General features: G+C 38.9%; 4 protein-coding genes and 2 non-coding genes across 8 annotated transcripts; 4 read left to right on the top strand and 2 right to left on the bottom strand.

The window, feature by feature from the left end:
* The first annotated feature begins 646 nt into the window (after nucleotides 1–646).
* Nucleotides 647–5,971, top strand: LOC140774719 (alternative NAD(P)H-ubiquinone oxidoreductase C1, chloroplastic/mitochondrial-like). Its single transcript, XM_073117809.1, has 9 exons — nucleotides 647–796; nucleotides 915–1,343; nucleotides 2,051–2,090; nucleotides 2,194–2,232; nucleotides 3,401–3,474; nucleotides 3,993–4,044; nucleotides 4,237–4,303; nucleotides 4,399–4,582; nucleotides 5,853–5,971. Coding segments are annotated over exons 5-9 (321 nt in total). The 5' UTR covers nucleotides 647–796; nucleotides 915–1,343; nucleotides 2,051–2,090; nucleotides 2,194–2,232; nucleotides 3,401–3,457; the 3' UTR covers nucleotides 5,854–5,971.
* LOC140774718 (thaumatin-like protein) lies at nucleotides 5,902–7,402 on the top strand. Its single transcript, XM_073117808.1, has 3 exons — nucleotides 5,902–6,102; nucleotides 6,523–6,815; nucleotides 6,962–7,402. Exons 1-3 carry the CDS (start codon nucleotides 6,048–6,050, stop codon nucleotides 7,391–7,393), a joined length of 780 nt encoding a protein of 259 aa, XP_072973909.1. The 5' UTR covers nucleotides 5,902–6,047; the 3' UTR covers nucleotides 7,394–7,402.
* Nucleotides 7,403–7,475: 73 nt separating this feature from the next.
* On the bottom strand, nucleotides 7,476–10,198 carry LOC140774717 (probable polyamine transporter At3g13620). Its single transcript, XM_073117807.1, has 2 exons — nucleotides 9,208–10,198; nucleotides 7,476–8,311 (listed from the first exon to the last, which is right to left on the bottom strand). Exons 1-2 carry the CDS (start codon nucleotides 10,097–10,099, stop codon nucleotides 7,728–7,730), a joined length of 1,476 nt encoding a protein of 491 aa, XP_072973908.1. The 5' UTR covers nucleotides 10,100–10,198; the 3' UTR covers nucleotides 7,476–7,727.
* Nucleotides 7,515–7,631, bottom strand: LOC140775199 (U5 spliceosomal RNA). Its single transcript, XR_012106690.1, has one exon. It is a non-coding gene; the product is annotated as a U5 spliceosomal RNA (small nuclear RNA).
* A 2,245-nt stretch (nucleotides 10,199–12,443) lies between the features above and the next one.
* TRNAN-GUU (transfer RNA asparagine (anticodon GUU)) lies at nucleotides 12,444–12,517 on the top strand. The gene has a single exon. It is a non-coding gene; the product is annotated as a tRNA-Asn (tRNA).
* Nucleotides 12,518–13,136: 619 nt separating this feature from the next.
* Nucleotides 13,137–20,004, top strand: LOC140773576 (DEAD-box ATP-dependent RNA helicase 52B-like). Of its 3 annotated transcripts, none has more exons than XM_073116205.1 (7): nucleotides 13,137–13,268; nucleotides 13,446–14,235; nucleotides 14,357–14,440; nucleotides 15,295–15,537; nucleotides 17,557–17,724; nucleotides 17,823–17,939; nucleotides 18,912–20,004. In XM_073116205.1, the coding sequence occupies exons 2-7, from the start codon at nucleotides 13,495–13,497 to the stop codon at nucleotides 19,419–19,421; spliced, it is 1,863 nt and encodes a 620-aa protein (XP_072972306.1). In that variant the 5' UTR covers nucleotides 13,137–13,268; nucleotides 13,446–13,494; the 3' UTR covers nucleotides 19,422–20,004. The 3 variants fall into 3 exon arrangements, with proteins under 3 accessions (XP_072972306.1, XP_072972305.1, XP_072972307.1); XM_073116204.1 differs by having other exon boundaries at nucleotides 13,140–13,268; nucleotides 13,462–14,235; XM_073116206.1 differs by having other exon boundaries at nucleotides 13,140–13,268; nucleotides 13,462–14,235; nucleotides 17,826–17,939.
* The last annotated feature ends 143 nt before the right edge of the window (nucleotides 20,005–20,147 follow it).

The raw sequence follows: 20,147 nt of genomic DNA on the forward strand, positions 1-20,147 counted from the left end.
TTGATTCTCTAAATTGGGTGTTGGCATTGACAAATGCACAGCAGCAGCAGCAAATGATCAATATTTTCTTTCTTTTTAGGAAGATATGGATGTTGGTTCCTAACTGTCTTTTCCAAGCTGTTGAAGAATAATTATTTATTCACCACATTATTGCTCAATAACTCATTGTTGGTAGCCAAGTGGTGGAAGAAGAAAAAAAATTTGTTCTTGGAAGTCTTTTGGCAGCTGATAGAGAGTACAATATAACTGGTAAGTTTGGTATGTAGAGAAAGAAAATTATCGGCAAAAACAATGGTGTTATCATATCTCCACATTCTTGCTACCCTGTCAAATTTTTCAATATTTTAGATATAAACATGCAGAATTTGGTCAATTTTTAATTTGATTTGCTCGCTTTAAGCGCGTACTGGTCACTAATTTGATCTACAGGATCTACCTAATTAATCAGAATCGGAGCATTATGATCCTTTTAAAATGCGTCAAAGAGGAGGTTAAGGAACATATTTGCTGCACAGTCTTTGATTCTTTGAACAAATTTCATTTGGGTTTTCCTTCTAGTAGTTATTTGCATATGGATCAGGGGAAACGAGTGTATATTTAGATAAAAAAAAAAACACTGTTTTTTCAGGCTTTCCATTCCGTTGGATTGGATATGGAGATGTGAACTGCGGTTGTAGAAAGGAGGATGAGTTGTAGGGCTGTTCCGAGGAGGGAGAGCCCGTGGGGTTTGCCGGAAGGTGATACGAGGCAGCCGCAACCACATCGATGCGACGATAGGGCAGAGGATGTTATCCAGGTGCTTCTTTTGTTCTGAACCAGATATTGCATATTGCAGACATAATATTAGATTCTAGCAGTAGATGAAAGCCCCTATTATCCAGACGCTTCTTTCATGATATTATTTGTTGTTTAAGGTGAAAGTTCCACGATCATTACTATCAAGTTACGCCCATTCCCAACTCTTATCATCTCCCGGCGGCATAGGCTGCTGGCGACGACGATGAGCTACGTGGCGTCGTGGAGCATCCCTGTTCTGGTCGGAGCACCCTCGATGGCCGGACCTAGAGCAGTGATTTGCCCCAGTGGCAGCAGAGATATCTCCTCTCTGTGGCAATGCAGCTAGGGAGCTGTGAGTTTAAAAGGACCCTTTGGAGGTACTCTTGAAGCCAAATGATTATGGTTGTGATGTTGGTCTGTCTCATCTACCTCTTGATTGGAGTCATTAGGCAGAATCATCCGGTTGAATGAAAGAAACTAGGACTTGTAAAGAGTTGGTTCCGATACGAATGTCCCTTGCATTTTCTTTGGGGCATTTCGGTTGTCAAGAAAGATGCATAAGCTAGGTAACTTACTGTTTGCATCATTCTTTGTTATATTCTATTTTGAAATGGTAGGATGGTTCTTTTATTCCTCAATCTTTAATGGAGATTTAAATTCTTGAAGATGAGAAAGAAAAGGAAAAGGAAGCACAAGGCAGAGTCCTCGACCATCTTGAATGGAATAAGAACACAGATTGGAGAGACTGGGTCTAAGACAATACCTATGCATTATTTTATACTACAAATGCTTTTGCTTCAACAGGATAGAGGGTATGACAATCCACAACTTTGAAAAGCCTATAAGTCTGATTCATGAGTTAGACACTAATGGTAGCTATAGCCAGTATGGTCATGTACCCCATTAGGTTATTTATCTGATAATCTCCTGCTAAATCGATGTCAAAGGCAAGGAGTGTTTTCGTCAAGACAGAAATCATACACCAAATTATATCACAAATGAGAGGTTAACAACAAAATAACTGTTCTATGAACTTTTTCTTTTACCGATCTCATAATTTTAAATTTGTCGTTTTGGTACATAAATTTATTAGTATTTGCTATGAACTTTTTCACAACCAGACTTAATTAATGTCTATTTCGTATGCATACTATCAGAATGAAGAATCATTCTTGTTTCTATGATTTATATGTGCACAAAAGTAATCTTAATCTTTCATTGGTAATTTGTTAACATTGCTGACGATCCTAATCCTGAAAACCTTCACCAGCAGGGAATTCTTGGGGACATCTAGTTTTTAAATCTTTATGGAGGTATGCTGTCAATACATCAAACTTTTCAAGACTTCATCAAAGCTGTTCTGCAGTGTTTCTTTAAGAAAACTTGGGGATAATAGATTTGTCTGATCTGCATCAGGTGTTGAGTTATTCCATCATATGCATGGCAGATAATCAGGTCAATCATTTCTCGATCATGGACATCTTAAAATGTTCTTCGATCTATTTCCTGTAATAAATCTTACAGAGCAAGCATATATTTGATAAAAGATTTATTCCTACCAATTGTTACTGTGCATGTGATGTAAATAGATCCTAGGTTTTGTTTTCATGTATATCTTTACTTTGCTTTAACTGGGAGTAAGAGGATAGCTGAACTTGGTTCGATTGCCTTAAACTTGTGAGATAATCTTTTAATTGATGTTTATGTGTTTGACAAGGAAAGTAATTTAATTAATTAGAAGTCCTACATTATTGTAGCTAGCCAATAGTTAATCAATGTAAATTTTGACTGATATTATTGTAGCTTGTACATTCTTGGCATTGTGCTACATCAATATAAAGAAAATTCAAAATTTTATTTTGAAAACTTATGTAGAATAATATTCTGTCACAAGGAATCCTTTCTCATATTTCTCCCATTATTTGCAGTTCATCTTCATCTTTACTTTCCTCTCTCTCTCTCTCTCTCATGGTCATCTGATCAACTGCCATTGTCAATGATATTATAGTTATGTCTCTGATATCCCTGATATGGAAGAGTAGATGTTCTGTAGGAACTCATAATCTCACATGAATAAGTTCGATACGCCCACTTAAGCTCCTTTCATATGACCAGAATACTGCACTTTCTTTTTTGTTCTTTGCACGTTCTCTGACTGGACAATATTTAGTTAAAGCACCAAAATAGGGCATGGAAGTTTTTTTTCCTAAGCATGATACTATCTATTAGAGCTGTCTTGTGCAACAAATCCTTGTTTATTACTGTTGATCGTGCTTTCCATATCATTCTGATTAAGTGTTCCATGATTATAAGCTCAATTACATATGAATCGACAAAGTTTGTACACCATAAACTGTTCAAATTTGGAAACTACTTGACAATCTGATTCGTCTAAATTAACCGACTTCTGCTTTCATCTAGTACTATTTTGCTACGATTATTTTGATGAGCACTAAGAATCAGTTGTTGAGGATACAAAAGTTGCTTACATGTTGTTTCTTAAGGTTTAAATTAGTGTGCATGTATTTATCCCTAAATTGATGGAGTGATTGATGACTAAATTTTTCGTATCATGGAAATTTATGCTTACTTATTTTCCAGAAACCACATGTGTGCATTTTAGGTGGTGGATTTGGAGGCCTGTACACTGCACTGAGATTGGAATCTTTTGTCTGGCCAGATGATAAAAAGCCTCAGGTAGAATGATTTCTTTTTATGCTAGAGAATGGAAATAGATTTCTTTGACCACATGAACTATCAATAATGAGTCAATGATTTTATCAACAATTCTGACACTGACATTGCATCTGTGATCTGTCTCTATCTCTTGTAAGTGTCTTGAGGTTAGAAAGACAAAATATATGTCTCCTGATGGAAACCTAGTAGCTTGACTCGTTGAAGGAACAACTACTCCTAATTGAAAGAGGATTACCTCTAGTTAAGTGGGTTGAATTTTTCTCATGAAAGATTAAGAAAGAGTACTAAACAATGAAAGAAACTTTCAATTAGGATTTATTTATTTCTTGTTTTATGTCACTCTTCTTGTATTCACTCTGCTGAGACTGAGTTCTCCAACAGTATATGGGTCATTATGTCCTTTACATCTTGTAACTGTATCTTGTTATGTAATTGTACATAAAATTCTAATTCAACTTAGAGCGGTAAAGGTGTATAATCACAACATTTTGTTAACCAAACAAAACTTGATTCTATAGGACTTCAAAAGACTGTTGTCCATCAGTACACTCTGCTGAAGTGCTTGCTCGGGTAAGCATTCCTTTAATTCTCACCACCTCTATTTTGTCTGTTTCCTGGTTCTGCCATTTTTTTTGGTCTAGACCTACATGTAGTTCTGTAAACTTTGCCGATATTTTTAAAAAATATATGAATTTATATGTCTTTGTTGTTTATGGAATCCCTGCTTGCCTTATTTTCTTAATAAACAAAAATTTCTTTCAGGTGGTGCTTGTAGATCAGTCTGATCGATTTGTCTTTAAACCAGTGCTATATGAACTACTGTCAGGAGGTAAGAGAGTTTCAATTTCAACTGCACAGTTATTACATCGGTTTGTGCTTTATTGTCCTTACTCATTATTTCTTGTGGATTACACTTGTTGAAAGAAGTAGATGCTTGGGAAATAGCTCCATCATTTACAAAGAACACTGGTGTCCAATTTATGAAGGACAGAGTAAAGGTCTTTGGCCCTTCTGACCACTTAAATCTGATAGGAATTAAAGAGCTTGGAAAGTCATACTTAGGAGGATTAGTTCATCTTGAAAGTGGTATTATGACCGAATATGATTGGTAAGAAGTTGTATCTTTGCCATGAGCTTAATATCTTTATAAGTCTTATTACTTTGCCAGTCTATACAGTGGGTGTGTAATGCTATCTCTTAGAACATGATGTATTAGTATAACTAGCTTACCTATCTTATAGGCTCTCTGCTGTCTCTATTTTGGTCTATTGCTGTTTCTAGTGCTCCTGACTGTATTATTTTCATCTGTTCGACTGATGGTGCAACTTGAAAGTTAGTTGAGCTATCCTTGAGTCTTAAGTTATCACATATGCTAATAGGGTTCTCTTTTAAGAAACTGAAAATGCAGCAGATCTATGAGACTTTTTGCCTGAAATTGGTTCTCTTCTTCTACTTCTTTTAGCAATTTTCCAGACTAAGATCCATCTTTGTATGCCTCATTGGTTTTAAAAACATGGATACTTGGACAAGAGGATAGCTTGGTTCTCTGAAGTCCAAGTTCTATCTCAATTTCTTGCTGATGTTGCATTCTTTTTGTCTGGGCAGCCAGGCTGGTTCTAGCTTTAGGGGCTGAAGCAAAACTCAATGTCGTTCCAGGATCTGCTGAATATCACTGTTCTAACTTCTTTTTTTCTTTCTTTTTTATTGAACTTTTGGGTTTTTCTTGCAAGTATATCCCTCTAATATTTCTTATTTGAGAGTATACTGTTCTAACTTCTAAATTTCAATGCCCCTTACTTAGTGATAGGACTGCTGTATATTTTTCTTATACTATTTTCCAACTCTTTAGGTTTAAATCTGATCAAAAAGTACTTTTAGATAGATATGAAAGATAGGTGAAATATATTATTTAGGACAAATTCTTTTCTCGAATTCTTACCTGCATTGTAAATTTCATCCTTAAAAGTAAAAGGATAAAAACAAAACTCAATAGAATGCACATTTTAACTGTCTTTGTACGCTCATCTCTATAATTGGGATTCCCATGGTTTACAATTTTCTAAACTTACTGCATATATTCTAGCTTTCTTTGCGTGTGTTCTTGAATTTATCTTAACCAGTGATCAAAATAGCTAGCAGACTTGCCGCTCATGTTGTATGAGTATTTTCAGATTCAAATCGAACAACATGATGTAATTGGGACCACTAAATTCTTACTTCTCTGGTGAACAGAAGATAGCTAACATACATTTGTTGCCATTGATGATGATGATGATGATGATGACTTGATTCTAGATACACACAATGATAGTAAGCTATTTTGATTACCTAAAACACCAATTAGGTGGCACTAACCATTGGATCTTTGGGGTCCACAGATTCACCTACCAAGCTTAATTCTCAAGTATGCTCAAAGTTGTATAGTGCGAGACTTATATCACTTGGAATGCACTGCAAGAATCGTAAAAGTTAGAATCTTCTAAGGTTCGGCAACTCAGTAGATATAAAGCTCAAGAGATGTTGCAGCCTCTTCATCCTACCTCGACTACTAGTGATCAGTGAAGCAGCCAGAGATGGACCGCCCAATCTTTGCAAACCTTCTCTTGATTTGGCATCTCATCTTCTTAGGTAATTGACCTCAAAACAAGTTACTTCCAAGATTATTAGTCTAGTAATTCTAGTAAGAGAGTGCTTTGAGCTAGCTATTGTTTTGGTAGCATTTCAAGTAGCATCAAAACTGTTATTCTGATTTGATGCTGGATTAATAATATTGCATAATTTTTATTTCTTATATACTTAATAGTGGATTGTCATTTGGGGCATCACCTGGTGTGATGGTGAGTCTTATCTTACACTACCATAATTTCAAGTCATGGAATCGAATTCTATAGAAATGAGATAAGGGTATATGCACATTTTAGCCTCCATTGATCTTGTAGAGGAGGAAGACTTGTGCACTAGTAAGCTATATTTCTTAGTTATCTGGTTATTTTTAACTTGTTAATTAATCTGTCATCCACTGCTAAAATTTTCTCCTCCCATGTACAGGTGGGCTTGTGAATGGGCAGGTAACATTCCATGTAAGCAACAAGTGTCCCTTCCCGGTGTGGCCGGCCACCGCACCTAATGCCGGCCATCCCGTGATCGCCGACGGCGGGTTCGCCCTCTTGCCAGGCCAAGGCAAGCAAGTGAAGGCCCCTTCCACATGGAATGGCCGCTTCTGGGGAAGAACAGGATGCAACTTCAACTCAAGTTCAAAGCCTGCTTGCAAAACTGGTGACTGTCAAGGCTTGCTCTCATGCAATGGGACTATTGGAATGCCACCAGCCACTCTCGTAGAGGTACTCGTTTTGGACTAGGTCATGATCAATTTGGTCACTAGTTAGATACCTAGATGTTTCTGTATAACAACTCATTCAAAATCTAGAAAAGGTTGTTAAGTAAAGAACTAATAATTATGTATCTGAAGGTATTGTATATGATGCAGATCACACTACAGGAAGATAAGAGCAAGCCTAGCTTCTACGACGTGAGCTTGGTAGATGGATACAACCTACCAATCTCCGTGACGACCAAGCCGACCGACCGCGATTGCTCGATCGGCGGTTGCGCGAAGAGCATCAACAGCCTATGCCCACAGGAACTCCAAGTCTCCGACGAGGCCGGGGCGGTCGTGGCCTGCAAGAGCGCGTGTTTAGCATTCAATCTCGATGTGTTTTGTTGCAGAAACTCCTACGGGAAGCCGGAGGCGTGCAAGCCGACTATGTACTCTAAAATGTTCAAGGATGCCTGCCCCTCATACTTCAGCTATGCCTACGACACTCCCACGTCCCTTGTGAACTGCTACTCTAAAGAATACGTCATTACCTTCTGTCCCTCCAAATGGAGTAACACACCAGTCTATGTAGATGACAATTAAGTGTGTAAGAATGTACGGCGAAACTTATTTTGTACGAGATATAGAAGCGAATCCACAAGATTTCATAATCCATTAAAGGAAATAAACTGAAAAATAAAGCTTAGAATTTATGAATTGTTGGGGAACTCCAGAAGAAGCACCCCTCCAAAAATAGGCGTATGCTGCTTTGAGTGGCGAGCACACGGTATTCTTTAGTAAAAGGCGAAAGAATAGTTCGCTTTGTGCTCACCACGCAGCTGCGTGAGTTGAAAGGCTAGAGCCGAGCTGCTTATATAATAAATCGTCGCCTCAAATTTCTGTATGCTTTCCGATGTGGGACTATTAGAACAAGCAATTAAACCTCCCTCCCATCAACATCATCACCTCTCTTGTCTTCTCCCTCCATCTGATCAGCATTGCTGAACTCTAAGCATCCTCTCGACTTACAAAACCCCATGAGAAAATACACCCCGACGCCGAGGAGCGTGAACCCGGCGCTGATCACGAACACCTTCCAGCTTGCGATCGCCATGACGAAGATGAGGAACGCGGACGGCACGAAGCACATAGCGACGAGCCCCGGGAGGCGCAGGGGGACGCGGTAGGGCCGCTTGAGGTCGGGGCGCTTGCGGCGCAGCCAGAGGAAGGCGGCGAACTCGAGGAGCATCCCGAGGCTGTAGAGGAAGTTGGCGGAGGAGATGATGTCGTTGAAGCTCATGAAGGAGAGGGAGAACGTGATGAGGCTGGAGACGAGGATGCCGACCCACGGGGTGTCGAACCACTTGGCGCGGGAGGCGAAGAATCTGGGGAGGAGACCGAGGTCGGCCATGCCCAGGAGCTGGAAGGAGCAGCTGCTGAGCTGGGCCTCGTAGAGACCGATGGCGGAGAGGACGGCGCCGACTTCGATCCAGAATTTGAGCCAACGGCCGGCGATGATACCTGCAGGATTTTACTATTTGTAATATAGGACATTCTACTCTAGTATTTAGAAAAGCACTGTAAAAAAAAAAAAACTGACCACCCGAGAGATTTTATCGGTCTATGACTGATGTTATAAGTTAGATTCCTAACTCTTTGAATATAAGGATAGATGTTAGGTGATTTTTTGACTGGAGAGTACTATATAGCCCTTTTATCTTAAACATAAAAAAATTATAGCACCGCTGAGAGAGTACAAAGACATGACTGAAACTTGATAGATGAAGTCTTGCACATTTTGCTATGAAGATATCTCATCCTACTCCTTTCTCTGGTAATATCGATGAGTAGTTGCGAACTCTTAAATGGGATCAAACCCAACTTCTTTTATATAGAGAGATGACACCCTCACATGGCAATTGATACTAGTTTATATAGAGAAATGCTTGGCGACTCCCATAGCCAATCCTAAGTTTTGGTGTGAATTGAACTTTTTGATCCTACCACAAGTCTTTAAAGACATATCGGGTGGGTGATTCTGATGAAAGTTTCCAGCCAATAAAGATTTGAATATAAAAAGAATATTTGTCTTTTAAATATAGATAAAGATATAAAACGTTATCAAGTTGGGCTCCAACTTCAACCGTACGTTACTATCGGATCTCTCTGCTTTCATGCACGAAGAAACTACCGAAACCTTTCTACCAGAACCAAGACGATGGGATAATTAGAGATTCAACTTATTTACTCTCAAAATTCCTAACTTAACTTGTTTTTACCTCTAAAAAAGAAGAATAAAATATCTCAACTCAAAATTCCAAACTTAACTTGTTTTTACCACTAAAAAAGAAGAATAAAAAATCTCAACTTTGCTCATGCATCTACAATGGCTATAAAGTAAGTTCACTACTGCCTACCTGCGGCGTCGGCGAAGTAACCATCCCCCCACGCCTCCGGCGGCGCATCGATCGCTCCGATCGCTGCGGCGAGCGGTACGAGGTATCCCAACGACGTCATCGCCACGGCGACAACGAGCGCCCTCGGGAACGTCGTCTCCGGCCGCACCACCTCCCCTGCCATCGTGCTCGCGCTATCCCAAAAGTTCAGATTCCAAAATAGAGTATTAAAGAAGAGTCTCCAATCCTTCTCCTTCGCCACCACCCTCCACCTACTCGCCCTCAACTTCGGCGCCGCCGCCGCCGCCATGATCCCGAACGGCGCCAAGGCAGCCAGCCCGAGGGCCACAGCCGACCACCCGACGACCGCAAGGCCGGTGTAGTTGAGGAAGGAGAGGAGGATGTTCATGACCGCGACGACGATGGCACGTCGGGGACCGTTGGCGACGGCGGGGACGACGCGGGCGAGGTAGTCGGCGCACAGGGCGGGGAAGGCAGCGGAGTTGATGACGCCGCTGAGGAACTTCCAGGAGCCCATGAGGGAGCCCGGGAACGGGCCGAAGGCGGCGGAGGCCCAGAGGACGAAGCCGCCATTGCCGGGGATGGCGGTAGAGAGCTCGGCGGTGACAAGGGACTCCGGGATCGACCAGATAAAGGGGAAGATGAGAAAGCCGAGGAGGGCGAAGAGGGGGCCGGCGGCAGAGACGGCAGGCTCGGCCCCATAGGGTCCGCCGGCGACCTCGAAGAAGATGAGGAAGATGAGGGGGATCAGGGTCAACCGGTTGGGGTTTCTGATTGCGGTAGTTGTTGGGTTGGTTTGTGGGGAGTTGTTGTTGTTGTCGCCGGGGCTCTTGGGGTGGGAGATGGGTAAGGGCGGGGTTTTGGGGGATTGGAGTTGGATTTCTCGAGCCATGGCTGAGTTCGAGTTGAGAGTTGAGTCTGAGACGGATTAGGTGGAAACAGGGAAATACTTATGGATTGGTGGAATTGAGATGGGGAGGAGGATCTCTAAAGTGGGTAGAGATTGAGATTCTTTGTGGGCCATCCTAAGTTTAAATTCTATAAACCTATTTGTTATTTAAACATATATATTTTCGTCAAATTAATTTCACTCCTTTGGGCGGATTAAAATTTCTCCGGGGGGGTGAGTATTAGCATAACAAGAAGGTCAAATTTTATTGGCGGAAAAGGGGGAGATCGACGTCGAATTCGGTGTACTGGGCCCCATCTTTGCTCAATTATTTGGTAGGCGTTCCCGTCCAAACGAGTCGAGGGAGGATTTGTCGTCACATTTGCTGCTCTCTAATTCATCACTTAGTCAAGTCAACACATCTTGTTTGACTTTTTTGTCACGTGTTGCTATCTTAAGAAGTGAACTAGCGGTTTGGAAATACATGGCTCAAAGTCAATCCTTGTTCAACACTGTTACCTATTGAGCCAACCTCAAGTCACCGGTGGTGAACTGGTGACGGACTCTGCCTTTAGGGCAGTTTGGTTTTATGTGTCTTGAGATACAACATTCATAATGTTTAATAAAATACTAACAGAAATATAAGTCGTGTGTCTTCCCTTTTTTTTATCATTAAATATTAAAAGAGTGTGTTTTATATCCACGTAATCAAGATTGATGTCTAAATACCGTATAAAAGCTCATTTTAGCTCTTGGAAAAGATATTTCATGGGATTCATAAAGTTTTTGTGTTACACTTTAGAAGAGTGTGTTTTATATATGCTGTATTTTAGAAAATACATGAGACTAAACATCTTTTTGTTTCTTTAAATCCTAGGAAATCAGGATATTTAGATATTTCATATAAAAAGAGTAAAAAAAAAAAATCATACTCTTGTATAGGGGTGAAAATTGGTCGGATTAACTCCGGTCCGACCTGATTCGAATCGGATTCAGATAGAAAATTTTTATCCGATTTGGATACGGATAGAGTTTTTGAAAAAAAATTCAGATACGGGTGAAATATATTTTTCGGATTCGGATACAGATATTGGATATCCGTTTACCCGCATATTTTTTTTAAAATAATTTACGATTTTTAATTTACTTATTTAAATAGTAAATATTAATATTAATACTAATAATACATTATATATTATTTATAGATATTAATTTCTCTAATTTTACATATTTGACATAAAAAAAATTATTTGTTATAAAACTCTTAATATTTTTATATTAATTATATTTAAATAAAATATTATAATTCTTTTAAATTCAATCAATATCCATTTAAGATCTGATCCTCAATCTAAAAATTATCAGTATCCATTTAGTTAGGATACGATTTTAAATTTTGCTATCAGTCCAATATCCGTATCCGAATTCGTATCGAACTTTGGATCCGAATATAGGTTGAACATTATCCAATCCGTTATTACCCCCTACACTTGTATCAATATTTTCAAATTATTAGACTTAGACCACGTTGTCATGACCAACATGGCACAAGCTCCTTGCCAGCCACCACCAAGTAGCCCCCATCCATGGCTGGAACATCTCATTCAGGACTCGGTTCTTCCACAGGTCGCATCTCGACATCTATTGCTAGAATCCAGCCCTTTGCATTCAATCAACAGTATAAGGGGCTTGTGTTGGCTAGTACATCTTGTTTGGAGGTAGTGAATAGTAAGCTTCTTCCTTGTGCCCAATGGCTCCGCATACAAAACAGAAACATATGAGATATTTTAAGAGGACACACTAGAAGATAATTTTCCTTTGGTTCTATTTATAGTGTCCTCTTCAACAAGAAAGACATATCAACCTTAATACAAACCCTTGCAAATCGAGATTGATTCTACGCCAAGATAGTATCATCCACCTTCAATGATCTCCCAAAATAAGTAGCAATCCGAATTAATACTTCAAGCTCCTAGTATTCCTAAGTATTAAAGGTTGTTAGACATGGCACAAAGTCATCTTTCTGTATGATTAAATGTAGGAGCTAGTTATTAATACTCCATGAGCCACTTGTAGGAATAAAATGTCACGTCTTCAATCTAAATATACAATGTCTATTGTTCAAAGTTGACACGGCAAAGCAATCTATTTATTTCCACATCCTAGCCAGATGGACAAGAAGTGTTGTCTGTATTCTTAGACTTAAACGCACAAACTGTTCTTATAGTTCTCAATCATTCTCTTCCTGGTCAAATCCAATCGATACTTTTGAAGAGTAGCCATAAGACTTTGTATAAATACTGAGAAAACTACTGTTTCTTAACTGTATAGTTTGTCAAGTATCCTAGCTGGAATAGCTCAGTTGGTTAGAGCGTGTGGCTGTTAACCACAAGGTCGGAGGTTCAAGCCCTCCTTCTAGCGCTTATGTTTTTTAAACTTCTTAGCACATTCTTAAAATTGATATGCAAATCAATATCCATACATTTATATAGTTTAAAATATTCGTAAAAATAGTGATATGAAATGCTATTTTCATAGTTTTACATAAATATATAATCTAATTTTTAGATATATTAACTATTGTGCTGTAAATTTTAATAACGTTATAAATTTAAGAAATAAATATAGATATTTTTGATATCTTTCTTTTTGGTAGAGATAGTTTTGAACATACTGTAGCTACAATTATTTAGATAATTAGTCCACCTACTAAATGCATATATCAAAGTGTGCTAAGTCTTTTTTATTTAACCAGTGATTAACAGAAATAAAACTAAGACGAATAAAATTTGACTCTATTATCTTATGCGTTCGAATACTATTAGATCCGGATTTGAAATTTTCCTCTGACATATCCAAAAAGTTTAGATGAATATGGAAATGATTTTAAGAACAGTATTCAAATCTATATTTATATAGTTTAAATATTATAAAAGTAGTTATATAATATATAGTTTTACATGAATCTCTGATCTAGATTATATATATATATATATATGTACAAAAAATTACCACTAAGTAAAGATATTTTTCTTTCAGTCAAATCGAGCCAGGTGTCCGTCTCGTCTCCAACAAAATTTGCTATCGCTCTCAGACTCCGTTGCAATTTGATACGTTCTCTCTCGTTTCTTGAATAGCGATTCTAGGGTTTCGAGCCTCTCTCTCTCTTCAGGTTTGGCCCCTTTCTTCCTCTCCGATCTCTTCATCCTATCTTATTCGTAGTTTCATCCTTCTAGGGCTCGGATTAGAGCAGAAGTTTTCGTTTTGATTCGAGCTGTATCTTATTCTCTTCAGCATTTCGATGTTTTCCTCTATCTAGGGTTCCGAAATCTAGCTAATCTCTGTATAGGGTGTTGTATCTGTAGGTTTGGATTAGGGTTTGAAATCTTCTTTGAATTATGCCAACTTCGTGGGCCGATTCCGTAGCAAATGAGGCGCCAATGGCCGCGGTCCCCGCCGCTCCTCGCCAAGCGCCGCGCCCTTCTTACGTCCCTCCCCACCTCCGCAACCGTCCACCTTCCTCCGATTCCCCAGCCCCGGCTCTGGCTCCGGCCGATGGCTTTTCTGGGGTTTTGGGCTCTCCGGCATATGGTGGCGTCGTTCCTGGCCCTGCCCGAACGGGCAACGGCATCCTGAGCCGCGGCGGCGGCCGGGCGGGATTTGGCGGCGGGCGACTCAGCGGAGGCGGTTGGAACAACCGCACCGGTGGGTGGGATCGCGGTAGGGAGCGGGAAGTGAACCCATTTGCGAATGAGGAAGAGGTGGCTTTCGATGATCAGGAGAATACAGGGATCAACTTTGATGCTTACGAGGATATCCCGGTCGAGACTAGTGGTGAAAATGTTCCGCCACCGGTAAATACATTCGCGGCTATCGATTTGGGGGACGCGCTGAATGAGAACATAAGGAGGTGCAAGTATGTGAAGCCCACGCCAGTGCAACGGCATGCCATTCCAATTTCGCTTGCTGGGCGTGATCTGATGGCTTGCGCGCAGACGGGGTCCGGAAAGACGGCGGCATTCTGTTTCCCAATTATTAGTGGGATCATGAAGGGGCATCCTCCTCAGAGGCCACGTGGTTCAAGGACAGCATACCCGCTTGCACTTATTTTATCACCTACTCGTGAGCTTTCGGTCCAAGTGCGTTTTTGCTCCGTGGTGTTTCCGTGTTAACTTTTGAAGTTCTAGGTCTTCTATTTTCTGGTTAAGCTTTTTTCTTTTGCTTTACCTCATTTGTATGTCCGTCTCTCTTCTGATGTAGATACACGAGGAGGCTAGAAAGTTTGCCTATCAAACTGGTGTTAGGGTGGTGGTTGCATATGGAGGAGCTCCCATTAATCAGCAGGTTCTTTTAATTTAACAGTAGTCAGTTTTCTCTTCAGTATATTATTTTGTCTTGTATGTGTCCTTTATAGAGCAGTTCGATTGAATCTGAAATTGTTTATTCAATTTTTCATTATTTGCTAATGATTCATATGTTAGAGCAAATTTTTTTTTCTCAATATTAGTTAAGTCTTACTGTTTAGAATGCATTTTGCTGTACTCTTGCTGACACTTGGACATGCCTGACCAAGTGTTAATTGGATATAATGATATATGCTTAATATATGCTTAAGATGCTAGAAGAAACACACGATAGACACGTCTCTTTTGTTCTCTCAAATGTTCTATTCCTTTTCCTACAAGTTCTTAAGCTAAACCTGCTAGGTTTGTTTCATTTGAATTGATGTCATAGAGCTTCTTCTCAACTCTAAGATGCTAGATGCTTGTAGTTGTAGTTATTTGTTGTCATCAGTTTGTATGTTCTACCTCCGATTTGTGGATCATGTTATTGTTATTATTTGTTAATGCTATATATGATTGTTTGACATAGATGCCTACTATTCCTTGAAATGCGTGCTTGATTGTTGACCTTATGCATTTTCAAGGAGATATGACATACCTATAAATATTCAGAACTTGCCAAGCCAAACGTCATGGAAATTTCTGCATCTGTATGGGCTAGGCTTGTAACAGCTAGCATCTATGCTGTAATTTATACTAGTTTTGAGGTTAGATTGATTTTTTTTCCTCGTCACTTAACAGAGATTGGCAAATAGTTACAAATTGACAATCAATGAAATTGTTACTTGTACTGTTGTACAAATCCAACATTCATTTCTTAGGTTGTTACTAAATTATTTTCTTTTCTTTTTTCAGTTGCGAGATCTTGAAAGAGGTGTCGATATTCTTGTGGCTACTCCTGGGCGCTTGGTTGATTTGCTGGAGAGGGCTAGAGTATCATTGCAGATGATTAGATACCTCGCTCTAGATGAGGCAGATAGGATGCTTGATATGGGTTTTGAACCACAAATTCGAAAGATTGTTGAGCAAATGGACATGCCTCCACGAGGCGTGAGGCAAACCGTTCTGTTCAGTGCTACCTTTCCGAAAGAGATTCAGGTTGACTTTTGTTATGTCATATTCTGATTTTTGCTTCATAATATCTAGTATACATATATTACCACTATATGCCATAGGTATGTTTTAGAGGTTGAGTATAGAAGATTTTAAAGGCCTACTCATCTTTCTATAGGCTTCTAGAAGTTGGTGATAGAAAATATTATAAGGTTTATCATCTTTTGTAAGCCTCTCGAGTACGGAGTTTGGTTCTGTTACGTTTATCTTTAATCTGAAATCAACTATATATCACTTACTGCTCTTGGTTTTGTAGTCAAATTTTCTTGAAGGAAGTGCAAATGATTTATTGAGTTGTTTGAGGTCTTGTAACTATATTTCCTTTCCTTTCTCTTTGGATTTTCTTCTTCGTTCTTAATTTCTTATCTTTTGCTTGAATCTGATGTGAAACATTACTATTACATAGTTGTCAGCTTGTCATCTAGTTCTGTTGAATCTGGATATTTTAGAAAATTATTGGGGACCCACTTTGGGTTCATAGCACCTTGGCATCCGCTATTTGTTGGGTGCCACAAAACCTTTCAGTTATGGTGTATATGCTGAGTGATTTTTGAAACTGATTTGAATCCGTCATAGTTCATGAATTTTTTTTCCCCAGAAACTTGTCCCTAGTTATTATTGGAGAATGAATTCTATGTTTGATTACTATATAACACATTTGCTGGTTATACTATAGGAGTTGGTTCTGACCAGACCAGATCTTTCCATTAGGTTAATGAGATTCATTGTTTAGTTATAGACAGCTCACAAGCTTGCTTGTTGAGGGCCTTTTTCTGCACCTAAATCTAAAGCATGTCCTCGTCTACCTCTTCCCCCTTTCTCCCTCCTTTGACCCTCCTACACAATATTAGCTTTATATTGAATGCTTTGTTGTTCTCAAATGGTTCACCTCTCCCATCTTGAAGAATTTGGAAAATAATGTATGTTTATTTTTCTTCGTTCATGTTTGTAATACAACAATTTGCAGTTTGTCAATCACTGAGTGGGTTTGATAAGCCAATTAAAAAAGTTTACTGCTATCATGGTGAGTCAGTGATATTATATGTCAGGTAGCAAATTCACTTGCTAACACTTTTTGCTAGAGAACTAAGCCTTGAATACAGTGGTTTGCTGTGTAGATTTAGTGTTCCCTCAGCATAGTATGTTTTTATGTATTTGGCAGCTACACTTCCCCATGATACTTTGCCTTTATTACTTTTGTTTTAAATCTACATTAGGATAGGCATTTTTCCTTTTATAATCTCAAGATCTCTTGGTAATTTGTTATAATGTTTTGCTTCCAATTGATAATCATCAACACTGAATATTTCAAGAAATGTTGCTTGCTGATGTTAACCTATGTTTATTTCTTTATGAGCACTAGAGTTTTCCTTTTGAGCATTATGTACATACTTGCACAGCTATAGATGATTCCTGTATGGCAAAAACCCTTAATGGATTGTTAATTTGCAAAGTCATGTGGCTTATATACTTTGCAGTTGCAGCTTTTGCCCTGTCAGGTAGTTAATAACCAAAGAATAGTTTGTACTTTGTGTCACTGAGAGGGACAGATGTTTTATCTGATGCACCGAGTAAAATTTTCAATCCCTAGCAGTTGGAATGAAGTTACTGTTAATATATCTCATTTGACACATCCTACTTTATTGTTTGTAGTTTCTTTTGACCACTGTAGGTCACTGTATGGTTTGGTCTTATCTGTTCTAGTTTAACTCTCTGTTCCTTTGCTGCAATTGGGAACTTCAGGGTTATTGATGCTGAGATTCCAGAAAAACAATATTCAAATGATCTTGGTCCTTGCACACAGTGCTTTCCATTTTCAATCATGGTCTTTTGTTTGAGATCAACCTCCTTTGCTTTCATAGCTAAATTGAATATACTGTTAAATATTCCCTTCTCTTTGCTTGTTCTGGCTCTTCGTGTTGTCCATAGTCCATGCTAACGATAAATGTATGTTTTTTAAATAGAATAGAGATACTCTGACATGTTATTCTCAAATGGATACAGAGATTGGCATCAGATTTCCTCTCCAATTACATATTTCTTGCTGTCGGAAGAGTTGGGTCAAGTACTGATTTGATTGTTCAGAGAGTAGAATTTGTTCTTGAGGCAGACAAAAGAAGCCATCTCATGGACCTTCTTCATGCACAAAGATCTAATGGAGTTCAAGGAAAGGTAATCTTTCCTTGCAATCAGCTTTCATCGCAATGTAGTATGAGACAATTAATGTTCTTCTGACTGAGATTGATAGTTTATGGACTTTTCTTTTTCAGCAGCAAGCTCTTACCCTGGTGTTCGTAGAGACGAAAAAAGGTGCCGATTCACTGGAACATTGGCTATGTATGAACGGCTTTCCTGCGACTACTATTCACGGCGACAGAACCCAGCAGGTTTGTGTCTGAAAATCATGTACTGCTATTATTTTTAATTGACTCGACCTATATAAATCCCGACTCTTTTCCTTTTTTATTTTAGAAGGCTTTTGTTGCACAAATTTATGAGGAGTTTGGTAATTTAGTTGCATTATTATAATATTCCTAGTGTATAATATGCCATGTAATAAATAATAAAGATGGTGCAGATGATAACTGATCTTTGACTTATGCAGAGTCATATCTCTGATGTCCACAATTTGGTCTGAGTTGCACGTAATTTAGTTCTTGAGAAAATTCTTTGGTAATCATACATGGATTTTACACCTTTCCTAAAAAATTAATGCTTATTCACACAAATATATCTTTACAAAGGTGTAAATTATGGGGGTAATTTCATTTAGACTTCTTGAACTATCACCGTTTTTCATATCCATTTTTTAAAAAAAAAAATTAATTATATATACCCCTTGAACTAGAAAGTTTTTGGTTTAAAGATCTGTATGGTTACTTTTTTTTTCTTAATTCAAGGGAATATATGTGGATACTTTTCTTAGTTCACTGGTTGTATGTGGGTAATAAAAAAATTTTAAAAGTATATATAAAAATCAGTGATAATTCAGAGTGTCTAAGTAATATTATCTCTAAATTATATGAATATTCTTCCTATCATGTTTGCACATATGAGCAACTGCAAGTACAAACTTGCATATGCACCCCTTCAAAACTTATACTTTTGTGTATTTGTTCCTGCGGTTTGATGACATTTTTATATGGAAGGGCAAATTTGTTTTTTACTGCTTTGGGAGATAGTAACATCTTCAGGGTGTATGGATGCAAAAAATGTTACCAGTTATTCTACAAGATTATAGGGCTTTAGGGTTCTAATCAATCCTGAAATTCTTTTTCAAGTATTAGCAAGGACTTTTTCTTTAGTTATTTATGGGTGAAGTAGCTTTCATGATGTTTCAAATGTATTGTTCTTAACAGGAAAGAGAACATGCTCTCAGATCCTTCAAGAGTGGCTTAACTCCTATTCTTGTGGCAACTGATGTGGCAGCACGTGGTCTTGACATTCCACATGTTTCACATGTTGTAAATTTTGACCTCCCAAATGACATAGATGATTATGTGCACCGGATTGGACGAACAGGAAGGGCTGGGAAGACTGGTCTTGCGACTGCATTTTTTAACGAAAATAACTCTTCATTGGCAAGGCTGCTTGCTGAACTAATGCAGGAATCTAACCAGGAGGTGCCGGCATGGCTCTCCCGTTATGCAGCTCGGTCTTCTTACGGCGGTGGAGGTAGAAATCGGCGGTCTGGAGGTGGGGGCCGCTTTGGTGGTCGTGATTTCCGTAGGGATTCCTCCTTCAGCAGGGGTAGTGGAGGAAGTGATTACTATGGTACTGGTAGCAGCGGCGGTGGGGGGTATGGTGCAGCATCACCTGGGTATGGAAGTGGCTATGGTGGCTCTGGGTTCACCAGTGCATGGGACTAACATCATCACCACTTTGGAGCAGCAGATATTTTTCCCAATTTTGTCCAATTACATGGAAGTAGGAGATGTTATACACTTACTGAAATAGTTGAGTTGTCTTCCCCCTTTTTTCCTTCTTCTGCTAAGTACTTTGGAAATCTTATCTTACTAGTCTCATTGTAAGGAGAGCAAAGTGAGAGCTACTGCCATCTTTTGTGGGTATTGGTAGACTAACTTAGGGTTTGAAGTTCGATTTTGTCATTCTTGCTGAGTCTTTTTTTTTCCCATGTGATTTTGGTGGTCGACGGAATTTGCAGCCATGCGCGCTAGCGGCACTTTTCTGCTTGCCTTTTTCATCTCAAAACATATTCTTTACGCCCTTGACCTAAAAGATGGGGGAACAAGATGTAGACCATAGATCTCTTTGCTCGTTCTTTTTAGGCTGCTGTTGTAAACTTGTAATATACTGTGAGGTGAGGCTGAAATAAATTGTGGTTGGCGAGGGAAGAGTGTGCTGAGTTTTTTTTGTTGGAAATGCAAGTGATTCATTGATACAAATACTTTCGTTATGAATGAAGACTGAAATAGCTTCTGGCTTACCTAAGTTATTTGTGTTTCAAGTGATATTTGCTGCATATTTCTATTTTGTCCACGTACTTAGGTTGATAATTTATCCGTCTACAGTGAGAAGGCTATAAAGCCTTAATTGGAGCTTCGTCGTCTCTTATTCTCCTTCTTGTTTGCACA

Source organism: Typha angustifolia, chromosome 13 (assembly GCF_048772165.1).
Source record: "Typha angustifolia cultivar Huaian chromosome 13, ASM4877216v1, whole genome shotgun sequence".
Classification (NCBI taxonomy): Eukaryota; Viridiplantae; Streptophyta; class Magnoliopsida; order Poales; family Typhaceae; genus Typha; species Typha angustifolia.